At 46.4% G+C, this 23,330-nt stretch overlaps 3 protein-coding genes across 3 annotated transcripts in view; all 3 read left to right on the forward strand.

Annotated features, from left to right (window-relative positions):
* Window positions 1–1,422: 1,422 nt before the first annotated feature.
* LOC127610043 (monocarboxylate transporter 9-like) lies at window positions 1,423–9,875 on the forward strand. Its single transcript, XM_052079760.1, has 6 exons — window positions 1,423–1,765; window positions 2,794–3,032; window positions 5,025–5,168; window positions 7,428–7,523; window positions 8,313–9,182; window positions 9,671–9,875. The coding sequence occupies exons 2-6, from the start codon at window positions 2,840–2,842 to the stop codon at window positions 9,865–9,867; spliced, it is 1,500 nt and encodes a 499-aa protein (XP_051935720.1). The 5' UTR covers window positions 1,423–1,765; window positions 2,794–2,839; the 3' UTR covers window positions 9,868–9,875.
* Window positions 9,876–11,467: 1,592 nt separating this feature from the next.
* On the forward strand, window positions 11,468–17,114 carry LOC127610057 (protein FAM13A-like). The gene is made up of 6 exons (XM_052079787.1): window positions 11,468–12,125; window positions 12,322–12,523; window positions 12,615–12,821; window positions 13,520–13,700; window positions 14,650–14,811; window positions 16,788–17,114. The coding sequence occupies exons 1-5, from the start codon at window positions 12,099–12,101 to the stop codon at window positions 14,795–14,797; spliced, it is 765 nt and encodes a 254-aa protein (XP_051935747.1). The 5' UTR covers window positions 11,468–12,098; the 3' UTR covers window positions 14,798–14,811; window positions 16,788–17,114.
* Window positions 17,115–17,717: 603 nt separating this feature from the next.
* fam13c (family with sequence similarity 13 member C) overlaps window positions 17,718–23,330 on the forward strand; it is a 386,051-nt gene continuing 380,438 nt past the window's right edge. Inside the window, exons 1-10 of the mRNA XM_052079759.1 lie at window positions 17,718–18,012; window positions 18,427–18,664; window positions 18,819–18,948; window positions 19,078–19,159; window positions 19,893–20,122; window positions 20,201–20,284; window positions 20,402–20,506; window positions 20,944–21,134; window positions 21,200–21,301; window positions 21,907–22,411. Of these exons, the coding sequence (XP_051935719.1) occupies window positions 17,793–18,012; window positions 18,427–18,664; window positions 18,819–18,948; window positions 19,078–19,159; window positions 19,893–20,122; window positions 20,201–20,284; window positions 20,402–20,506; window positions 20,944–21,134; window positions 21,200–21,301; window positions 21,907–22,033 (1,509 nt within the window). The 5' untranslated portion in view covers window positions 17,718–17,792 and the 3' untranslated portion in view covers window positions 22,034–22,411. The remainder of the gene's footprint in view (window positions 18,013–18,426; window positions 18,665–18,818; window positions 18,949–19,077; window positions 19,160–19,892; window positions 20,123–20,200; window positions 20,285–20,401; window positions 20,507–20,943; window positions 21,135–21,199; window positions 21,302–21,906; window positions 22,412–23,330) is intronic.

Genomic DNA, 23,330 nt, shown 5'->3' on the forward strand with positions numbered 1-23,330 from the left:
CCTCCTGCCAGGAAAAGTGACAGGAACAAGAGGCATTTGCGCAGCGCTAACAATGGCTTTAAAGTAACATGTTACCTCGGACCAGTTCGAACCAGATGGAGAGCATGTGCGCAAGCGGCGTGGGTGGTCATGTCCAGGAAGTTGAAGGAGGCGCTTCAAACATTGGACGCACCCAAGAATCATCAACAAAACATCAAAGGTTATGCTCTTATGGCTTTATTCAACAACAACAGCCAGGTTAGAAATAACCGTCCGTCCAATAGGAAGGAAGAAAAAAATATGACAGCATATAAAGTGGATGATATCACGATAACCATTGTCATCCAAAACACGTCATCTCAAGTATCAAACTGGGATGTGATATCAGGTCAACAATTGGCTTGTTTCTTTGACCGAGATCATAAAGACGATAAGCTGTTTGGATCATGGATTGGCTTTTACTGTGGCAACTTCATCCAACATGAAAACTGTCATCAGGGTTACAGTTTAAACTCATTAACATGCAACACCCATTTTTTTCCCCTGAAATGTAGTCATTACACCTCAAATTTTTACCCTTAACTCGTAATGGGTGGAGTTGGAAAATAGTGTAAATTTGTCTCCTTTATAACTCAACACAGCCATTATTGTCGAAACTGCTGGCAAAAGAGAGTACAATTTAAAAAAAATGTAATGACAATATAAAGTGTACCGTCCCCTCCAAAAACTCAACACACAGCCATTAATTCAGCCCGGGTCCAGAGTTCACAGTAAATATGGTGAAGCAGCACTTTGCTGTTATGCCGCAAGCAAATGGAAGAATAAGCCCCTAACACAAGAGAAGTCACCACCAACTGTAAATATTTTCAATAAGGTTTTCCCACACCTGCTATTCAGGTCTTTGAAAACTTTTTTTTTTAATCCAAAATCATCTTACACTGTACGTTCGGATAGTAATTTTAATAAGCAGCTTTTTTTTTTACTTCTTTAGTCTACTTTCAAATGTCTTTCTTTTGTTTGTAAATGCTTTTAAATGTACCCATGTGAAGTTTATGTGAGGCACATTGTGTGTGAACGATATCACTATATCAATAAAGCTGCTAAAGTGAGAATGTGGTTATATAACACTATAAAATGATCTCTTTTCACCACGCAGGCAAAAAAAAATGAGTACACCCCTACACGAGACGGCACAAATTACCTGTAGAAGATTTGTAAGTACAACGTTTTAACTGTGTGGAGAGTTCTCCCCTTCCACAAAAAAACAAACTCGTCCATCTATTCCCACTTTGCACTGTACAAGTGAACTTCATGTCCTCATATCATTGCGGTGTTGTTTTTTTTTTTTTTTTTGCCCACCCCTTTAACATTTTCGGTCGACTATCAGGCCGATATTAATCATTCATTATTTGCAAAAGCAGGTGTGTCGTGCCTGACTCATTAAAAAAAAAAACGGCATCCTCGTGCTTACGGTTAGCCGCGCTCCTGGCGGCCGGCGAGAACAGCTTCGAACCGGTTTGCTCGCCGGCCACACAGCGGCCACAAAACGAGAAAATGAAGGAGGGAGGAGAAAGGCGGAGGCGCAGTGCGCTGATGCTCGGCCTCCAGTTGACACCTCCTCTACTAGACGTCACCCAAAATAACGGCGAGGTGGTTTGTCCCCCCCCCCCCCCCCCCCCCTACTACAAAAGCGCAGGTCGTTTCCCCATCCGGGAGGCTCCATCCTACATGGAAAGTTGCCGCGAACGAGCGCGTATCGCCACCGCTAGCAGCGGCCGCTGTTGAGGTGAGTGCCGACGTGGATTCTTCAAAACAAAACAAAGCCACAAGGGGGGGGGGAGAAGAAAAAAAAACATCTTTCTATTCGCGTGCCCGGAAGTCTCTCGTGCGTTGTCTTTCGCTGTAATCTGACGAACCGTGACAAAAGGACAAGAGAGCCCGGCGCTGTTTTGTCTTTGCGTTGTCAACAAAGCTCGCCTGAAGGCTGAACGCTGCTGATGTTGCTGCTGCAGTGGTGCGTTCACGAACCGGGGCTGGGAGCAAAAGTAGGCCGACGCTTTTTCCAAACAATTGATTTGGAGGAAGGATGGAAGTAAGCACGCTGCGACTTCCAAGTTTCTTACGCTGCTTTTGAAACCTTCACTCTTGAATCAAAGCACCAAGCCTATTTTGAAAACTCAAAATCTGTCTTCATACTTTAACCCTTATTCGAAATCCCCACACCCGGTTCTGACAACCCTCACCCTGACCCGGCCTATGAACCCTATTTTGCAATCCTATCCCTAGCTTGAAACCATAATTCAAAACCCAAACTATAAAACCAGAACCTATTCCGGTATGAGTAACGACACCTGTCGTACTTTTGATAGCTAAAATTAAATTCAACACAAAGGTGAAACTTTGTTGGATCATTAAAAACGTTCCTTTTTTAATGATCGATTTCCTGTTGCGGTATAGTGGCAACTACTGAAGAGGAGTCCGATTTTTTTTTTTTTTTTTTTTTTTTTGCCCTTATGAATAAGTGGCTAATATCGGGAGCCTCCTTAAGTACACAACATCTTAAAATAATGCTGTTTTCAGCCCGGTAGTGACACCTAATTTTGGTGCTCACTCATTCATCCCTACTCGAAAGCCTAATCCTGCCTTCAAACCAAGCTCTTGAAACATTCCAGGAGGACCTGATATGTGCCTTGAAAGCTTAACCTAGCTTGAAACCACTGTAACTGAAAGAGTTCATCTCGATTTTGATTTGTAAATTTCCCCAGTGTGGGACGAATAAAGGATATCTTATCTTATTTGGCCACACACACACAGGTAGCCACTTCCTCACCCGGCGGGCAGCGGCAACATCATCGCCGACATGGCTTCCAGAGCGCTGGACGGCGGCTGGGGGTGGGCGATCGTGGTGGCCTCCTTCCTGGCCCAGCTGCTGGCTTACGGCTCCCCGCAGTCGGTGGGCGTCCTCTACCCGGAGTGGCTGCACGCCTTCCAGGAGGGCAAGGGCCTGACGGCCTGGGTGGGCTCCCTGGTGGCCGGAGTGGGCCTCATTGCTAGTGAGTACCGCGCAGTCGCTCGCCTTAGTCCAATGCGAAGTCCGCTGAGTTTGAAATAGATTCCCGGAACAATTTTGTGCTTGTGATTGCTGATTCTTATACGTTGTTTGCATTATTTTGCAACATCACTGGCAAAAAAAAAAAAAAGCTATAATGATCTAGCGGTCAGTACATCACTATCATAAAGCTCGGGAAATGAGGAACAAAAAAGGACAATCAAAGAATTTTCACTCGTGGCAGCAGCACTTCATTCAGTCGTTACTGTAAGGTGGGGGTGTCCAAACTTTTTGCCAAGGGGGCCAGATTTTATGTGGTAAAATGTCTGGGGGCCGACCTTGGCTGACATTCTTTACATTGAACAACAATATTGTTCAACAAATTTTAGTAAGCCAGTCTGTTTCACATTTCCATTTTTATTTTAATTTCAACAATCTTAAGAATTTCTTTTGGTTCATTTGAAACAGGAATTTGAAATATGACATATCAGTCAATATAAACACGGAGTGATGTCTTGTTAACTCGTGAGTGATGCCCTCTAGTGTCTAAATGCTATTACTCCTTTAGTGAATGCTATTACTCATTTAGCCACTAGAGGGAAGCAGTACTCTATGAAACATCACTCACCAGTCTACGAGACCTCAGTCAATGCAACACGTGTTCCATTGCGCCCAACCTGCGGGCCAGACGGCACTGATTTTATGACAGGGGCCGAGGGCCGGATGAAATTCGACCGCGGGCCGGATTTGGCCCCCGGGCCGGACTTTGGACATGCCTGCTGTAAGGCAAGGATCAGCACTCTTTTCCAAACTGAGAGCAACTTCCTGGCACTGAATAATTGACGAACTAAAACCGCTTCATACATGTATAAAATGGACTAAATGTAATTAAAGTGAAAATGTTATTAGCGTTTGACTTTGTAATGAACATTCAGCAAACCTGAGCTTGCAGGGTTGTTTTTAAATGAACTCGAATTAAGGTCAAACCGTTGTTCGGAAATTGGTGTTGACTTTGTTGTGCGCTACTCCTCGTGATCTTTTTTGATATTCTTAACTCAACAAATAAAACCTGTTTTTAAAAAAAAATTGAATCATAGCAATAAAGCCTAAACTAAAACAAAGCACTTTTGAAAAATAAACGCGTCATTAAACACTCATTAAAACAATCCGAATTTTGGGTGGGGGCGAGGGGGGGGGGCAAAATTTAAGCACTGGAGCTTTGTTTCTGACAGTAGACTAAAACCTTTACACCCGACCTTGTTTCCTTCCGCTTGTTGATAAAGCAGACGACGGACGCTTGGAGGGTGGGGGTGGGGGGGCATTAAAAATGATGGCGCTGAGCCATTTGAGGAGCACTTAGTGGCTCCCTGGCTGGAGCTGAGCCGCCGCCATTGAGATTGACATGGAAAAGCAAACAAGGGGGAGTGAGAAGATTGCTTTTTGAACCACACGGAAGTGGTGGGGGGGTGGGGGGGGTGGAACAAAAGGAGAAGCACTGATGCAAATACATATTTGGAACCAAAATGTCAACGCGGGGTCAAACAGTCAGCAAGTCGCAGCCAAAGATGAAACTGACAAGGAAAATAAATGCAAAACGACTGCACAATGAAAAAATAAAAACTTCCTTCCAGGAAGTTGTCTGCTTTAATTTGTAGAATGCCAAGTGTGCAAAATTTTGATAGTTTCTTGATAAATGCAAGCACTTTTAGAGCAGTCTCTCGATGCAGAGGATAAAGAATATGACCATGTATGTATGTACGTGTGTGTGTTTGTGTGTGGATATATTAAAAAAATACAAAGGAAAAATCCATTTCATCCATCTCTGGATCAAAAAAACTTTGGGGAGTGCCAAGATCTTTTGGTCCTCGGGGGGGGGGGCTTTTTCTTTGGCTTCTTCAGAAAGATTTGTCAGCACTTCTGTAAGGTTCCTTTTGCCTCCATAATGAAACGACATAAACCCCCCCCCCCCGCCCCTCTCCCCCGTCTCTCTGCGTAGGTCCCGTGTGCAGCGCCTGCGTGGACAACTTCGGCGCTCGCCCCGTCACCATCTTTAGCGGCGTCATGGTGGCCGGCGGCCTGATGCTCAGTGCCTTCGCTCCCAACGTCCAGTTCCTTATCTTCTCCTACGGCATTGTCGTCGGTAAGCCTTTGATGTCAAGGCGCTCACATGCGTGGCCTAAGCTTCTTCTTCTTCTTCTCCTTTTCAAACGCTCTGGAATATTAGCGAGTTGGATAATCGCTGGAAACGGCTTCAATGATGTCACGCGGGAGCTGATTACAGCTCGTGACAGGCACTCTGGAAGCACTTGTTTGACATCATATGACTGACAAAAGAACATTTGCGGCTTGAATTTTCGGCTGGGTGGACGACACCATGCGTATTTTCAGGACGCTCGTTTATTTACAGAATAAAGTGTTTAAATTTACAGAAAATGGCTCCTCGTGCGCGCATTGCGCCGTTTTTTGCAGCTAGCCGTCGTATAAGCGCCTCATGCGCCTCATGCGCCTCATGCTCTATTTCTAATCTATCTTCTTCCCGTGGGTAATATCTTCAGGAAACATCACATTCATTTTCATTGCTACGCGGATGACACCCAGCTCTACATCTCTACCAAACCTAATACCGTACTTCCACCATCCTCCCTAACCAACTGCCTGCAGGAATTAAAATCTTGGTTCACCTCAAATTTCCTCAAACTGAATAGCAATAAAACTGAATTCCTCCTTATAGGCACTAAATCCAATCTAAACAAAATAAACAACTTCTCCATTCCCTTCGAAAGCTCTTCCATCTCCCCCTCCCCTCAGGTCAAGAGTCTGGGTGTCATCCTTGATAGCACCCTCTCCTTCACCTCACATATCAACCACATCACTCGTTCTGCATATTATCATCTTCGAAACATCCACCGGCTCCGCTCTTCTCTCACTCCTCAGTCCACTGCTATACTTGTACACACCCTCGTCACCTCGCGACTCGATTACTGTAATTCCCTTCTGTTTGGTCTCCCTCAAAAAACCCTCCATAAGCTTCAGCTGGTCCAAAATTCAGCCGCCCGCATTATCACACTCACGCCATACATAAACCATATTACACCTGTCCTCCAACATCTCCACTGGCTTCCCATTTTACACCGCATTCAATATAAAATCCTGCTACTCACATTCAAATCCATTCATGACCTAGCCCCTCCATACCTATCTGACCTCATCCATATTCCTACGCCTGTCCGCTCTCTTCGTTCCTCCTCCTCTGTCCTCCTCTCTGTCCCCCCTGCTCGCCTCGTCACCATGGGAAATAGAGCCTTCAGTCGCTCTGCTCCCCAGCTATGGAACTCACTCCCCGCTGACCTTCGTAATACAGCCTCATTAACACATTTCAAATCCCGCCTCAAAACACATCTGTTTCGACAAGCCTATTCACTCAGACCATAAAGCCATTGTTTTATTTATTTATTTTGTTGTATTTTTTTCTTATCTTATTTGATGTAGTTTTTTAACATTGTACTCGTGATTTTAACTGCTTGTTGTAAGGTGTCCTTGAGTTTCTAGAAAGGCGCCCACAAATAAAATGTATTATTATTATTATTATTATTATGCGTATGGATTTCGCACAGCAATGCCGTATATCGTAAACATGATCGGAAAGTATACCATTTACGTATATTTTATATTATACATATATTTAATATATAATATTTATATATTGTGTTGTACCCTCCTTTTTGGTGTGCATAATCTTTCCACGTAATTCACCCGATTTCACATTATTCCGATGGCAACAGATTGCCCCAAAAATCTTGTCATGCGGCGTATTAAATGACTCATTCCAAAAATTTTCGAGTTTTGCCCAAATTGTACATTCTCAACCAAAAATTGCACATTCGTTTGCAACGGGGCACCAAAAACAAAAAAACACAGCGCATTCAATTCGACTTGGGAATCATTTTGAACACGCCAAAAATTCCCACGCACCAAAAAGTCACCAAAAACGTGACCGCTATAATCCAAAATCTCTCTTCATTCACGATGACACACTCAACAAAACCGATTCACAATCATTCCTATTCCCAAAATGTTCAGTTCAGCCTGGGAATGACTGTAAACATGCCAAAATTTCTGCGCCCCACAAAAAAAAGGACAAATTCCTTCCCAATGACACATTAAAAAACAAAAAACAGATCTTTTCTATTCTAATTTCTTTCAGATTCCAGATCTTTCTAAATCATTCCACATGTTTCCATATTTTTTTTTCTCCATTCAGCCTTTTAGCCGCCACACGCCAATTTCTCCAGAAATGGCGCATGTCAAGCTTGTAATAAACATGTAATAAACACATGTAATAAACATGTCGAAATTGCTCTCACGTCTCTGCCTGTTTTTATGTCTCCACCTCACATAGGTCTGGGTTGCGGTCTGGTCTACGCAGCCACCTTGACAATCACCTGTCAGTATTTTGACAAGAGACGCGGCCTCGCCCTCGGCATCGTCACCACAGGTACTGCTCGCGCCTCCCCCTTGCCGCTCTTGAGTTCTGCATGCTTACTGCTTGATTGAGGGCGATAAGGACGTTATGGAAGCTGCTGTGCCTTTCACGTTTTTCTTTTTTTTATATTCGTTCCTCATTATTTTTCGAGGTACTCGAGCTATAGGAATGAGGGAGATGGTCACGACGGTTTGAGCTTCAGCAGAGCCAAATTAATTCGGGTCACTCTCTGTTGTCATGAGCCGACCTCGGGTCAGTTGACTTCAGTGTTACAATAGTTGAGGATTTTTCATTAGAGTTCATTTTTGTTTCAGTTTGACTTGGATTTTTTTTTTAAAGCAAATTTGGTCATTTTTAGTAGTTTTTATTTTTGGAAAATGCTTAGTTTTAGTATTAGTTTTTTAAATATATCTGGAGTATTTGTCATGTGCAAAAAAAATTAAAAAATCACTAAATATTGTGTAATAATTTAAATAAACAAAGTTTGTCTTTTCTTTTATCTGTACAGAACTACAAGAGCGAAATAAATAAATGTATTTATTTATTATTATAAATATTATAAATATATTATTATAAATATATAATATATACTATTATAATACTATTATAAATATAATATAATATAAATATATTTATTATCTTTATTATTACAAATATAATTATAAATAAATGTATGGATTTATTATTATAAATATAATATTTATTATTCCACTTGCCCAAACGCCGCCGAACGAGGACAAACGCGATGGAATCGTCGTCTCTCTTCTCGAACTTATAAGATTGCGGCTGCCTCTCGTCCAGGCACCAGCGTCGGAGCCTTCATCTACGCCACGGCTCAGAACGAGCTGATCGTGCTGTACGGCCTGGACGGCTGCCTCCTGATCATCGGCGCGTTGGCGCTCAACCTCATGGCCTGCGCCGGCTTCATGAGGCCCCTCGACATGCCGGGCTACTACCTCAAACGGCGGGCGGCCCTGGAACGCAACACGGAGCGGCAGCTCCTCGAAAAGCCCCGGCCGGACGAGCTGAAGATGGCGCCGGGTTCCGCGACGTCCCCCCAGGACAAAAGCCTGATGGGGAAGGAGCTCCTCATCGCCATCGACGGCATGGACGCCGGCGAGAAGAAGCCCGGCGGCTTCCTGGCTCGGCTGGGCCTCATGAAAGTCATCAAGAAAAAGAGGCGGGCCTACTCCTCGTACATGAGCTCCATGTACGAGCTGCTGCAAAACCAAGCCATGGTGGCCTTCTGCATCGGCGTCTTCCTGTTCAGCCTGGGAGCCTTCCCTCCGGTGCTCTTAATCGAGGACGTGGCGCAGAGCCAGGGACTCGTCGAAGAGGTCGCCGTCATCCCCCTGGTCTCCATCGGCGCCATCGCCACCTGCGTGGGCAAGCTGGCGCTGGGGATCCTGGTGGACATCAGCTGGATCAACAGCATGTACCTGTACGCCTTCACCATGTTCGCCGGAGGCGTGGCGCTCTTGCTCATCCCCGTCGTTCAAAGCTACTTGGGGCTGCAGATCCTCACCGCCGTCCTGGGCTTCTTCTCGGGAAACTGGTCCATCACGTCCTACGTGACCACGAAGACCGTCGGCTTGGACAAGCTCACGCAAGCCCACGGGATCGTCATGTTCTTTGGAGGATTTGGCATCATGCTCGGACCGCCCGTTGTCGGTAAGTCGTGTTCAAAAAAAACAACAAAACGATGAACATGAAGTCAAAATAAGAACTGGGTTCCCTTGGGATCAGGTCTCAGAGCTCCCAAAGACCCGCTTTCGCAGTGACAAGCCTACCCGCAAAGTACTCTAACCACCGAAGAACCGGGCCATTTTGCACAAAGTCCTGGTCCTGTGCCCGTGGCAGAATTCGCAAAGAAACTTGACCCGCAAAAGTAACGGAACGATTTAAAAAAAAAAAAAACGAGGCCTGCTTTGGGCCAAGTGACAGAAATCCCAAAGAACTCATCCACACAACTGGACCCGCTTCCTGCGACAAAAAGACAGTAGATGCCCAAACTACGGCATGCGGGTCATTTGCGGCCCGTCGTCCATTTTGTTTCGGCCCGCGACATCACAAAAAAATTTTTTTAATGATACAGCATAGATAACTCAGACCAATTCCAGAAATCCTCACCGGCTATTTGCCCTTTGATCACTTTTCAGGCTGGTTCTTTGACTGGACGCAGTCTTACGACCTGGCGTTCTACTTCAGTGGCGGCTGCGTGTTGCTGGGAGCGCTGGTTCTCTCCCTGCTCACGCTGCCTTGCCGCAGCAGGAAACCCTCGCCCGACGACGACGACGACGACCGGCCGGACGTCCAGTACACCGGCAAGTGCGACAAGGTGGCATCCGTAGCATGAAGACGAACCACCCCTCGATGCAGCGCTCGGCAACCGTTCCGTGTTACGAGCACGGAAAACACTGGCCTTTCCTGCCAAAAACCACGCCTGTATTTCTCAGGTTCATGCCAAACACACATTGCACATCAGCTGATGGAACAACACAGACGTAGCTGGCGGTCTCTTTATTTTATAGCCTCATTTTACGAGGCGGTCCAAATCGATGATCTCGGCTCCGTGGGAAAAAAAAAAACCCCAAAAACTTGAAACCACCGAAAACGCACAACCAGACCTTCAAGAATTGAGACGACTGAGCTTCTTTCCTATTCTGAAATAGCAACAGGTTTTGTGTTTGTATGTATTGTATTCCACCTCGTACACGACAAAAGCATCGCTGATCGTTAATGCCTGTCAAAACGTTCTGCCTGTGTGAACAATGCACACGCCTTGCTTTGTCTGGTTTTTGTTTTTGTTTTTGTTTTTGTTTTTGGTCACTTTTCGAACCCCAATACCACAACATGAGCTACACTTGCACAATCCATTGCGATCCAATACAAGAGCTCTGCCAAAAAGATTACGCTCAGTATTGATTGACACCGCCAGAAGCATTCATTTTACAATGTGTATTTTTCCATGTTGTTGATTTTTTTTTTTTTTAAACACTAGCCCGGAGTGTACAAGTTGTACCTAATGCATCATTTTTTTCAGGATCAGCAAGCAAAATGTCTTCTTTTTTTTTCAAATCTCTTTTTGGGATTATTTTGACCAGGCTGGTCCTTCATCATGCATTTTTTTTTGTATATGTTGTGTATGTTAGTATATGCTCACATTTATGTTTTGTTTTATATATTTTTTTGTATTAGCACTAGTTTAAGTCCGATGTATTAGTGACTTATATATATCCACCTGCCTGTAGATCTGTAATTCATGTCTTAAGTTAGAACTGTGTACATACAATCACACGTAGGCTTTGAAAATCACTTGAATGTTGTTCAGGAGACCACTGAAAATAGTTCCAGTAGCAGGTAAAGTTTTTTTTTTTTTATTGAGGCGGTTGGGGGGGGGTGTTTGTGAGCACAGTATAGGGCACAGATGCGATGCAACGGACAGTGACTTTGCATAGACAGTTATGCCCGTTTTCTTACACTTATATGTGTGTAATTTATTTCAGTTGCGTTATTTTCTATGCATTGTGCCAATTAAAGATGTTTTGAAGTCTTGACAACTGTGCGCTTCTTTTATGCAGTGTACGGATGGAGACCAGTCGGTGAGTTGAGCTATTTGATTATTGTATGAACGTTTACGATGGATTAGTTCTAAATTGTAAGCATGTTTACCTCACAGTTGACAGGTCGTGGGCTTTGAATTTAATGGGCTTCCTTCCTTCCACATCTCCCAAACATTCTTGTTAATATTTTGGTTACCTTATTTCGGCACTGGGGGGTAAGTTATTGGTGCAGATTGAATGTATGTGATTGTGGTTTAAAAATAGTTTGGGTATTTTTTTTAGATACAATCGTTTATCCCCCCCCCCCCTCCCAAGTAACATGGTTTATTCCTATTTACATGCAAAATTATGCTAACCAGGCTGCTGTGACGGGCATTGTGGGCGTGGCTACGTCGACAACCACGGAAGAAGATTGTCCTCGATAACGCGAGTGTTGATCAAAGAAAGCGTCGACATGACGCCAGTTTTAAAATAAGTTGATCACGCAACGCTATTCATTACGTGTAGATGAACCGAGAACACACAAAAAAACGACGATAGGTCATTATTTACGTTTCATCTGAAACCCGGAAGTTGTAAGCGTTCATAACGTCGCGCCGGTATTTCCGTCCGACGTCTCGCGGACCCGTGATACAAAGAAAGCACAACACAAGCACGCTCTGTTCAAACTCAGTTTAGTATTTGCCTTCCTTTAAAACGCTCAAGTGTCTTACTTACTTCTTTAGCGATAGTAACGTCAAGTCAGGATGTTGCTTCGTCTTTTTTCGATAGTTTTTTTTTTGTGGGCGGCGCAGAGGAGGCGTACAGCCAAAACTGCCCTCATTAATTAGTCCCTAATCGAAACCAAATGTCTGTCTCGCGATATAATTAATTGAAGAACGCATTCAAAATAGAATGGAAAAGCCGGGCTTTTCCTACATTAGGCAACCCTTTCTGAGAGCAAATGGCAGCAAACGAAGGGAAAGAACCCGAATAACCACAGAGTCGAGTGATTGACGTGCCAGTGGATGTGGCTGGCCGCAACATGGGAGGAAAACTTTCATTATTCTACGTAAGTAAAACTCCAGTCGCTTATGTCCACATTCGTCTGCATTTGGAGGTATCCAAACGGTCAGTCATTTCAAAATTACCAGCTGTAATTTTGATTGAAAGACAAATGCTTGTAGTTTTTTTGTGAAGGTCCAGTTCAGTCATCGCTCTGTGTGCTAGCGGGCCATTCACGTTGTTGCATCTTCTCCCCATGACAGCGTGAAAGGTCTTCGGCAATAAGGCTATGGTTCAGTCTTCATTTCAACCCGGATCTCACCGCTCCTGTCCGGGTCTCAAAGTCTGGAGTGGCGCCCACGTGTGTGTTTGGCATTTCCCTACAGACGCTGAGACAAAACGGGAAGATGATCCACGGCGTACCGCTCGTCTTACGAGATATGGTCGAGTTCTTGGAGAAAAACGGTAACCGCCGGGCACAACCTATGAGACGCGTCTTAACTCTGTGTGAGTAATTGTCCCGCCATTTTGTGACTCCATTTTCTTTCGTCGTCAGCGATGGATTACAAAGATCTTTTTCGCGTGGGCGGCTCGGTGGCGAAGATCCACCAATTGAGACGGCGGCTGGATCATGGCGAGAAAGTCAATCTGGAGCTGGAGCAAGTGCCCACTGTGGCTTCGCTCCTCAAGCTCTTCTTTCAACAGCTGCCTGACCCCATCGTCCCCGAGTACCAACGCAGAAATCTCGTGCAGAGCTTCAGAGGTAATCTCGAACTGGCACGGCCTTCGCAACAAAAACACACAAAAAATGCCATTTACAGCCAGGTGTTTATTTTTAAGCCAGTTCAACTAGTATGTAAAGTATATATTTGTCCTAATGCCAAGACCAACCTTTAGGAGGCGCTGTGGTGCCACAGGGGCATCCACAAAACAAAACAAAACAAAAAAATCCCATTCATTTGCACCTTGGTTTGCTTCAGTTGACTTTTGGTGCAGTTCGGGAATGTGATGCTAAATAAATCCCGCTTTTCTTTTGTACAAAGAAGAGAAGAACCGTGATGTCTGCTTGGCAGACGCTGAGCTGCACTGTGTTGGATTCCGTACTCATTTTCTCACCTCAGCTTTTGCCTTTCCTAAAACATCCTGCGAACGCTGAAAAGCATTCCAGCATATTGACATCATTCCGCCTGCGACACTATTTGTGTCTGGCAACAGTGCCACCTTCAGGTCACTTCGGTATTGACTCCCATTCCCTTGTTGGTATGTGGGTGTGCATATCCTGCTTTAGCCAATTCCACCAGAGACTTTTACAAAATGTCTCAATCGGGGACCACCGGTGGTGTTTTCATGAGGAATGGGCCGAATAGTCGATTATGAATTCACATTCCCGAGATTAAATCACATGATTGTCAAGACTTGATGAAGACGCATTCTTGTCCCGTTTCATGTTTTACTCTGTAGCCAATCCAGACGAGGCCCAGTTGAACTTGGCCTTGAAAAAACACCTCTGCCGCATCCCGGACGACAACCTCGCCGTCCTGTTGTACTTTGCCGACTTCCTTTCCAAGGTGGCGGCTTGCAGCCAATTGAATCACATGACGGTGGACACCCTCGCCACCGTTTTTGGACCTTGCATCTTTCAGTAAGTTGTTGGAGGGCGCATGTTACGCATGAGCACGGGGCTCCCTCACTTGTGGCATCCTGAGGGTCTCTCAACCGCCTGGTGCTGTCGGGTTCATGGACCGCCATGTTGTGAGGGCCCACAACAACATTTGAACTTTACTCTGGGTTAATCAGAGGCACTTAAAATGGTGGCAGGCGTAATTTGTGTCACAAAAACTTCCAATTTAAACTGTTACGTAAGCCATCCTGACCTGTCTTGCCGACCGGCCGTGGTTCACGTTCCCCCAACCATGCTGGTCTTGTCTGCACCTCGTGTACCCATTGCGAAGGTCAACACGTGAAGCCGCTCTATTTTTACACGCCACATTGGAGATTTTGATGACTTCAAGCCGAACGCGTCGTCTCGACTCATTTGAATTCACATACTGATGATGTGAAAGCAATTACAACAAAATAGCAGCCACTTGGACGTCGGGGGGGGGGGGGCCTTGTTGCTATGGCGACCTCCTCTCGCACCATTGAACGGTCTCGAATACTGGCAGCCGCAATAAAAGGAGCCCAGTAGCAGTGGAATTAAATCCTAACGTGTCCATACTTTGAATTTATTGATTGATACATTTATTTCATGTTTCGTTAACCCGGCAGGTCACTTGCGAGTCGTTTCTCGATCTCGCCGAGGCTGCTACATTGCTAGCATGACTTATTCATGATGGCGTTTCGCCAAAAACGAAGTGCTGCCGCTTTAATGTTCATTTAAAACGATTCTGTTAGATTTTAGCCTGCGGGGGAAAAAAAGCCGATAACATCCCCAAAAAAGTAATTTAGCAAAAATAGTTTCTTGAAGGCAACGGTCACATCCGGGTCCGTCAGATCTCGAGACCCCGCTGGACAATCAAATCATGGTTCTGCTGTGCACGACCCCCTCCACTAGATGGCGGTGTTTCGCCTTTTTCTCCCCCCCTTTCCAGCGTTCCTGCCGGCTCCAAGATGCTGGAGGAGCAGAACGTGTGCAACACCGTGATGGTCCATCTTCTCCGGAAGCACAAGATCCTCCCTTTGCCCCCCGGCATCTCCCGTCCACCTTCCCCGGCGTCCTCCAACCCTCAACACCTCTGAGGTGACTTTTTGAAGTTCTTGCCAATGTCAAAAAAAGCGGAGTAATTATATCTATATAAAAAAAGATCTCATATTCGCCCCCGACAAACCATTAATTGATTAGTTTTTAGTGTGAAAGATCCTGATAGGGATTTTAATTTTGCGTCACAATGTGATCTTTTAGGCCAAAACAGTCCCACTTTTTATTATTCTGAATCTTTTCAGCGCGATGAGCTTGTACTTAGCATGTTCTGACACAGGAATTAATTTACACCTTCCGAGTCACGATGGATTTTGTATTCCTACGCAAGCAGCCACCGACCAAATTTTGTGACTGTTGAGTGTGAACGGTTGATGTGAAATCTGGCACTGAAGGCCTCCCTTTGTCACGAGAATTTACTAAACGATGAGAAACAACAACACTGGAACTCGATTCCACCCCGTGTGCTCAACACGGCACCGGAAATGGTGTGAATAGGTTTCAAAATAAAAGCTCAAACAGGAAGTGCCGCGTTAAATGCCTTAATCTTGCTGTCTTAACATCGTGCGGTAAATCTGCCTTTGTTCAGTGTCAAATGTTTTGGATGCTTCTCATACTTGTTCAGATCAACACTGACGGCGATCTTGTACGAACATTCCCATGTAAATTTCATTCCTCGTGATTTTCAGTCATGTGGCTCAAAGTAGCCGGCGTCTGATTTGCGTGACAAAACAAGTCATGTCACTTTGGTAAAGTTGGCTCGGAAGTTGTCCGTTCAAGCCCCCGCCTTCCCCCCCCCCCCCCCCCCCCCCACACACACACACACAAAAAAGGCCTGGCTGACATTGCTGTTCTCATCTCCACTGACGTGATGTGATTTCCTGGGACGCTTCGGCCGTTCTTGTCCTCCTTTGAGCCAGCTTGACTCGCCTCGGCTCGGCTCGCCCTGCGCTCGTTGTGACAAGTGGGTTATTGGAGCAGTGCGTTGCCCACAGACGCGCTTTTGATATGATTCCAGTCCAAATAACACGGAGCCGCCGTGGGGGGGGTGTCACATGACCGCTAACCGGCTACTTTGCGCTGACCTAGTAGGGGGTGGCACACTGCTTCCAGAGAGCAGAGCTGCAGGACAGGTTGTCTCATTTGTGCCTCGCTGATGTCACGCATGACTAAAGCAGAACCATAATGGACTTGCCAGATGGCCTCCGAGCAACGTGGAGCCACAACACACACACACACACACACAAATACACAAACTTTGGGACAGATTTGATACAATATTGATTCCAAATTTAGACATCATTTGTCTAATTTTCACTTCATTTTTCATTTTTATTGCGGTTGCAGTCGCGTAAAAATCTTTTCTCATAATGAGGCCACTTCGTAGACCAAAGCGTGGGCAAACTACGGCCCGCGGGCCAAATCCGGCCCGTTGGTCTTTTTAATCCGGCCCGCCGAAGGTTGGTACGCAATTACGGTTCAATGTCAACGACTTGCATTCATTTCATTTGGACTCTTAATGACAGGCATTTCAACGCCAGGTGGCGCAGTTACTTGAAGTTGCAGAGCATAGGGAGGAAGGGGGAGACGATGTGGAAGCCCGCAGTAGCGCCCCGTCAAGCAAATCCCGTTCGATACGACGGAATAATGTACTCTTAAAAAACGTGCCAAAAAATGCAAAATTCTGCTTTTTAAATAAAAAAATCCAATTAATATTATGTCGAATTTAGTTCACCCTTTCGATCCGCCCCCTCCATAATATTTTCTGGTTCTCATGTGGCCGTGTGCAAAAAAATAATTGCCCACCCCTGTCGTAGACGCACAAAACGCAAGGGAGATCTTTACAAAGGCAGAAACTTCCGTCGGCGCTCTCGCAATGTTCCTAATCATGCACGTTGGCATCCAAAAACTCGTCGCAAGATCAGATTTGTTTGTCATGCGGCTTCTGTCGCCGTTCCTCGTGTGTATGGGTCGCAGCGCAATGACACACCATCACTGCGTTTGTCCCCCTTCAGGCAAAAGGAGGAGGAGGAGGAGGTGTTGACGCTTCTCCTGATGCGCACACACACACACACACACACACACACACTGACAATTCCACCGGCTATGACGTCCAACGGATGCCTTCATCCTCGCTGCCATTTTTTGACTCCTAATCTGTGACAACGGGGCACCTTGGATGCTCATCGTGTAAGTCTTCATTTTATTTTTGGACTTGGCGTCTTGAAGCGCGCTTGGTTGTGGCCTCCTCCTGTGCCGATGCCCTCTCCCGAAATCCTCCCCGCCTTCCTCCCTTTTCCTGCCCTTGTGACGCACTATGCTGTGTTTTTTTTTATGAATGAACAGCGCAGGAGCGTGAGAAAGAAAGCGGCGCCGGAAGCCATGACGATGATGTCAGAGCTACTTATATGCCCCGCCCCCTTTCCCCCGCCCTTTCGCCTCCTTACCCAAAATGCCTCAAAGCAAAACTGCTTTTCATTGCAGCCTCCAACGAGAAGGACGCGACTCCCGCAGCGCCGTCATCGCGTAGCCGCTCCCGGCTGGCTCCAACAACGTTGCCGTGGCGACCCCCCCGCCCAACAACATCATCATCATCATCCTTTTTCTCTTCGCCCTCCCTCCCCTTAGCACGCACGCACTCACACACCCACGCCGCACGCAACGACACGAGCGGTATTCCCGCCGCACCCCTTTGTGCGGCGTCTGATGAATAATCCACGCGGAGGCGGCTGAGCGGGGGGGGGGGGGGGGGGGAATGCCGGCCGGGGAGGGCGACGCCATGTGCGTCCCTCGTCCTTTTTCCGCTCGCCGCGGATCCCCGCGTGATGGGCTCCGGTCGCGAATCCTCCGCTTGGACGGGATTGGCCGGCGCTCCCCTCTGACTTTTTTGGATTGAGCGCCAGATTGAGACGTGAGGAAAGGACGCCATTGGAAGACGACTCAACGCGGCGCGACACCTTTTTATCCCGGGAGGGGGGCGGGGGGGGACTCTCGCCTCATTCCTCTGGAGGACTTTTCAAGCTCAGGGAAGTGGCCATGTTCTGCTTCTGCTTCCAGAGCCCCTCCCTCAAGCTCCAAGCTCTGGAGGCTGATTTTAGCCCCCCCGGCTTGGAGCAAGAAGACCCCCCGGAGCAGAAGAACCCGCCGGACCACCGTCAGCCTCTGTTGAGCGGGCAGCAGCAAAAGCCGAGTCCGCTTTTCCGTCACGAGCCGCTCCTCCACTCGCCTCCGACAACCATCGACTCATCGCAGCGCAGTGAGTGCACGCACACACACACACACACACACACACACACACACACACACACACACACACACACACACACACACACACGCACACACGCGATAGCACGTTGATGCGTGTACACGGTGAGGGCAAATTAATTCAGGCCATGTTACATAATGAATCAAAGAAGTTCTTTTTTTGGCCCCTTCACTCCCAATGACGTTTTTAAACGTCTTTTCAGACTTAGTCGAGAATTGGCTGCTACTGAATGAGTTCATGCAATAAGTAAGACGATTTGTCCCTTAGTATTTGTTTCTCTTTACAAAGGAGGGGGTGGGGGGGGAATTGTCCAAAACATTTTTGACGCATCTTGTGCATGCATACCAAAAAAAAAATGTTACTTTCCAAAATAGAGTCCAAATTTTGTTGTTGTTTGTCCGTCAGCCCCGTTCCAGGATTCTTGGCGCACTCCCGGCGCTTCCCCTCCCGAGGGAGCCCCGGCAAGCGGCGACCCCCCAGTCAGCTCGCCGGGCGGCGGCCCTCCCCTGCTCTCCCTCTCCGCTTTCACCACCGGCGAGTGCCCCGTCCCGTCGCCTCGCTGCCCCAACCTGAGCGGCAGCCTTCGCTACAACCTGGACCCCGACGCCGCCCCGTCGCCGCCGTGCTCGCAGCATCTCCGCATGTGAGCGACGCTCTTCATATTTTGTCTCGCGGCCGCTTTGCTCACTGATTTTTATTTTTTTTATTATTATTTTTTTTTTAAGAGTTCTACATGTCCTCTTTTACACGTTGACTCCTTATTAATTGGTTTGTTTGTCTGTTTGGGTGCACCGCAGGGCGCGCTGCAGCGCCCGCACCGAGGCAGCCGACTGCTCCCTGTCCGTGTCCGTGTTGAAAAAACACGTTCAGACTTTGAGGAGGAGGATCAGACAGTTGGAGGAGCATTTTGAGCAGGAGCGGCTCAAGGTGAGCAGCCAAAGTCGAAAGCGAGCGGCTGACTCACGCTCTCGTCTCACCAACGCATCACGAAACGGCACCGTCACGACTTGGTGATGATGCTTTTTGTTTTGTTTTTGTTGGTTTGGTTGCTTTCAGCCTTCCTGTTATGACAAGACCGCACATCCGGAAGTTGCCCGACTGATCAAGGAGCTTCTGAAGAGCCGCAAGCAGCTCAAAGGTCTACTTGGGTTACACACGTTGCTTTCAGGCAAAAATCAACAAAAACTTTTTTTGTTGATTTTTTTTTCAAAGTCAACGTTTTTTGTTGAACGAATGAAAACAGGGTTTGGTGAAGGAGAAACCAAATTTTCTAACCTTCAATTGGTCATTTTTTTTTATGCAAAGCACAACAAAAACACTTTTCTTTGTTGCTCATCAAAAGACATAATTTTTAAATTTTTTTGGTCAAGAAATATTTTATTAATAATAATATGTATAAATTAAAAAATTAATAAAAATTAATATATTTATATTAATATATATAAATTAAAATATTAATATTTTATTCTGGTTTTACAAAAAAATAAATACAGCTCTTGGGGTTTATTTTGTCATTTTTTTGTGTTGCTACTTGTTTACATGCGAAACAAACTTTTTAATGATTTGTATGAAAACTGGTCGCTTTTTTTGTTTATATGTGAAAAGGAGAACTTATACTTGGAGGCACAGTACGTTTTGTTTTTTTTTTTTAATGTGAAATGCAAAAAAAAAAAAAAGCACACTTTATTTGTGCTTTGGCGACTTTAATAAAATAAATGGTGAAATTTTAAGATGCCTTTTTTTTTTTTTTTAATTCTTTGTATTTTTTTTTTTTAATGTGAAATCCAACGAAATGACACACGTTCCTCATCTTTTGGACAGAAAGTCAAAATGATCCCGTGTCCTTTGCGGTGGTCTGTGTGCTCGCGCAGAGCTGAAGCTGTGTCAAGCGGCGGAAGGCGTCTCCAAGGCCGCTTTCGACCCGGCGGCGGCGGCGGTGGCGGCGCTCGAGAGGGGCCGTCCGCCCGGCGAGGCGTCGCAGCTCCGGCGAGTCAACAACAACAACAGCGACGCCAAACCCAGCGTGGAGGAAACGCTGCACGTCATCAACGCCACGCTGACCGAGAGGCGGCGGGAACTCCGCCTGCCCGACGCCATCCAGGTTCTCTTTACCTTCTCCTCTCGATTCGACGGCGGAAAGCAAAGTTCAATGTTGACCGTGACGCGTCTCGATGTGCAGGAGATGAACCGGTCCCAGATGAGCTTGGAGAAGTCCAGCTTGCAAAAGTCGTTGCTCTACTTTGAGAGTCTGCACGGACGCCCGGTAGGAACTCATTTTTGATTTGGCCGTCTTATCTCTCGACGTGGCGGGGGGGGGGGGGGGGGTACTCCAATGTGTGCCATTTGTCGGTAAGAGTCGGCTCTCCGTTTGTGTCTTTAGAGTAGCGTGAGCGAGCGGTCGCTGGTCAGACCTTTGTACGAGCGCTACCGCCTCCTTAAGGAGCTGCTGCTTACCTCCGCCACCCCCACGCTCATCACCACCATTGTGAGTAGAGAGATCGTCCCACCCGGGCACTCATCACAAAAGAAATACGCACAAAACTTGCAACATTTCTCAAGATTCGCGTTTTCGATCGCTTGTCTGAAAAATCCTGTGTCCTTTACTGCAATGCAAATCTAATAACGGCACATTTGGAAATTGTCTTTTTTTTATGCAAACCAATACAAAATCACGTTTATTTGTTGGTTATGCAAAAGAAACGACTCACAAAATTTGGAGGAAGATGATTTTTCAAATGGACAAGCTTTGGCGCAAAGTTCTCTCTTTAAACCCATTTGGTGTACTTTGCTGTCCTCTAGTGGCAATATGGGCACACTACACGAAACCGTCCCCATGTGCATTATTGAAGCTCTTTTTTTGAACTGCGATTTGTTGTTGTGCAAACAATAAAGTGGCGTGTGCGCGTCCGCGTGCCACCGCAGGAGGAAGAAGAGGGCTCCGACGACGACCACCCCAAAGAGCAAAACCCGAGGCAGCAGCACGGGCCATCTGAGGGGCCGCTGCCCCCTCCCACCTTGGAAGCGTCCGACACGCCGCCCGTGTCGCCTTTGGAGGAAGTCGAGTGTCTCCAGCCGCAGATCGTCACCATGGCAACACTCCATGAGGCCTCCAGGTATGGATTGTGTCCACTCAACCCCCCCACCCCCCCGTTCATCGTGACTTTTATTCATCACGCAGATCGGAATTACTGGATCATCTGCGGGTCACCCGCTTGGAAAAACGAAGGCTCCACCGAGCACTGCGGGAGTTTGAGGAGCTTTTCTATACCCTGAGTGGCAGGTACGCACACCCCCACAAAAAAAAAAAAAATGGCCCTTTCTTTGCTTTTGGTTTTTATTCTTCTTTAAACAAACTGGGCGGCAATTATTTACAACAAAAACAAGCAAACATAATTCAGTAAATGTAATGAAAATCCAGCGGCGCCTCGACTTTAGGAGTGACCTGGTTTAAGTTTTTGGAGTCTTGAGTTGCATATAAAAAACGTGACTGCTGCCAACTTCAGTTTAACTGATGGGGGATTTTTTTTCCCTAAAAAGTGCTTTCTTCAAGACATTAATATGTAAACTAAAAAAACCAAAAAAAACCCAAACAAAGTCCACTAGCTTAATGCTAACACACAATGCAAAATGCCATTGACATGCCATTCATCCACAAATGAAATTCCACTTAAACACGGCATGGGGAAAAAAAAAAAAACCTACCTACACACACTTTTTCTGCTCTGTACACATCCTGTGGAAATAGTCTTTTTTTTTTTTCATGATGTGAGTAAGGCAAACACAGGGAGCGTCGAGCGGTTAAGGAAGTTGCTGCGATCCCCTCAGCCCCCCCCCCCCCCCATCCCCAAATTGCTGATGAGCAAAGTGTGGTCTGTCCTGCCACAGGGTCTGTCAGAAGGAAGACCGCGGGCCCATGGCGGAGGAGTACTGCCAGTACAAGAACCTCAAAGCCAAACTGCGCCTGCTGGAGGCCCTGCTTAGCAAAAAACAGGACACGGACAAAAGCAACTGAGCTTCGCAGTGGAGCGTTTTGGTCCAAAGCCAATGGGACTTTTGAGGACTTGGTCACCACGATGACAAAAAGGTAATGACGATGCACTTTACAGGAGGACAGTGGCGTTGGAAGTTATTTATTTTTTCCTCCAAAAAAAGCACAAGATGAAGCAAGTGGTTGTTGTCGATGAGCTTTAGGACCCTGAATGCAACGATGATGTTTTTGTACATTGGGAGTTATGTAAATATTCATGTTGGCGTGTTATGGCACTGACTTTTTTTTTTTAATCTTATTGTGGAATATGCATTTTCTTTTAAAAAAAAAAAAACATCAACTGCATGAGGGAGGGGCGGCCCGGTAGTCCAGTGGTTAGCACGTCGGCTTCACAGTGCAGAGGTTCCGGGTTCGATTCCAGCTCCGGCCTCCCTGTGTGGAGTTTGCATGTTCTCCCCGGGCCTGCGTGGGTTTTCTGCGGGTGCTCCGGTTTCCTCCCACATTCCAAAAACATGCGTGGCAGGCTGGTTGAACACTCTAAATTGTCCCTAGCTGTGAGTGTGAATGGTTGTTCGTTTCTGTGTGCCCTGTGATTGGCTGGCAACCGATTCAGGGTGTCCCCAGGCCTGCGTGGGTTTTCTCCGGGTGCTCCGGTTTCCTCCCACATTCCAAAAACATGCGTGGCAGGCTGGTTGAACACTCTAAATTGTCCCTAGCTGTGAGTGTGGATGGTTGTTCGTTTCTGTGTGCCCTGTGATTGGTTGGCAACCGATTCAGGGTGTCCCCCGCCTACTGCCCGAAGACAGCTGGGATAGGCTCCAGCACCCCCCGCGACCCTAGTGAGGATCAAGCGGCTCGGAAGATGAATGAATGAATGCATGAGGGAGTAATACGGCCACACTGAAGGGAGATGAGAAAACGTCTCAGTCATGAGGACTGTTTGTCACTCAATCCACCAAACTGATTTTCAGGAAAAGAAACATGTTCATGTTAGGGGGGGGGTGAAAAGTTACAACCTGTTTTTTTTCTCTCTCCAAAATACAACTTCCTTGAAAAAAAAAAAAAGCTGCCAAATTTAGATTTTCTCGTCTTGAGTTCCCCCCCCCCCTCGCCCCTTGTCAGTGTGACCCACTCATTTGTATCAAATGCAAGCAGTGAAACAGTGCCAGGGTTTAGTCCTTCATTGTGCTGTCATGTGTAGATATTATTTAGGTCGATCTAGATATCTCTCAGGTATATATCGATAGAGAGCTATCTATAGATCTAAATAGCGCAACCTAGTTGCCGTTTGCAGTACGTCACAGTTCCACTTTTGACTGGT

Source organism: Hippocampus zosterae, chromosome 11 (genome assembly GCF_025434085.1).
Source record: "Hippocampus zosterae strain Florida chromosome 11, ASM2543408v3, whole genome shotgun sequence".
Lineage (NCBI taxonomy): Eukaryota > Metazoa > Chordata > Actinopteri > Syngnathiformes > Syngnathidae > Hippocampus > Hippocampus zosterae.

What these genes read in the sequence shown, in the direction of transcription:
- LOC127610043 (XM_052079760.1), top strand. Translation starts at nt 2,840, where the DNA reads ATGGCTTCCAGAGCGCTGGACGGCGGCTGGGGGTGGGCGATCGTGGTG. An exon ending in CGGAGTGGGCCTCATTGCTA is followed by an intron (nt 3,033 to 5,024) that starts GTGAGTACCGCG and finishes CTCTCTGCGTAG; the next exon opens with GTCCCGTGTGCAGCGCCTGC. An exon ending in CCTCGGCATCGTCACCACAG is followed by an intron (nt 7,524 to 8,312) that starts GTACTGCTCGCG and finishes CCTCTCGTCCAG; the next exon opens with GCACCAGCGTCGGAGCCTTC.
- LOC127610057 (XM_052079787.1), top strand. Translation starts at nt 12,099, where the DNA reads ATGGGAGGAAAACTTTCATTATTCTAC. An exon ending in CGAGTTCTTGGAGAAAAACG is followed by an intron (nt 12,524 to 12,614) that starts GTAACCGCCGGG and finishes TTTCGTCGTCAG; the next exon opens with CGATGGATTACAAAGATCTT. An exon ending in TCTCGTGCAGAGCTTCAGAG is followed by an intron (nt 12,822 to 13,519) that starts GTAATCTCGAAC and finishes TTTACTCTGTAG; the next exon opens with CCAATCCAGACGAGGCCCAG.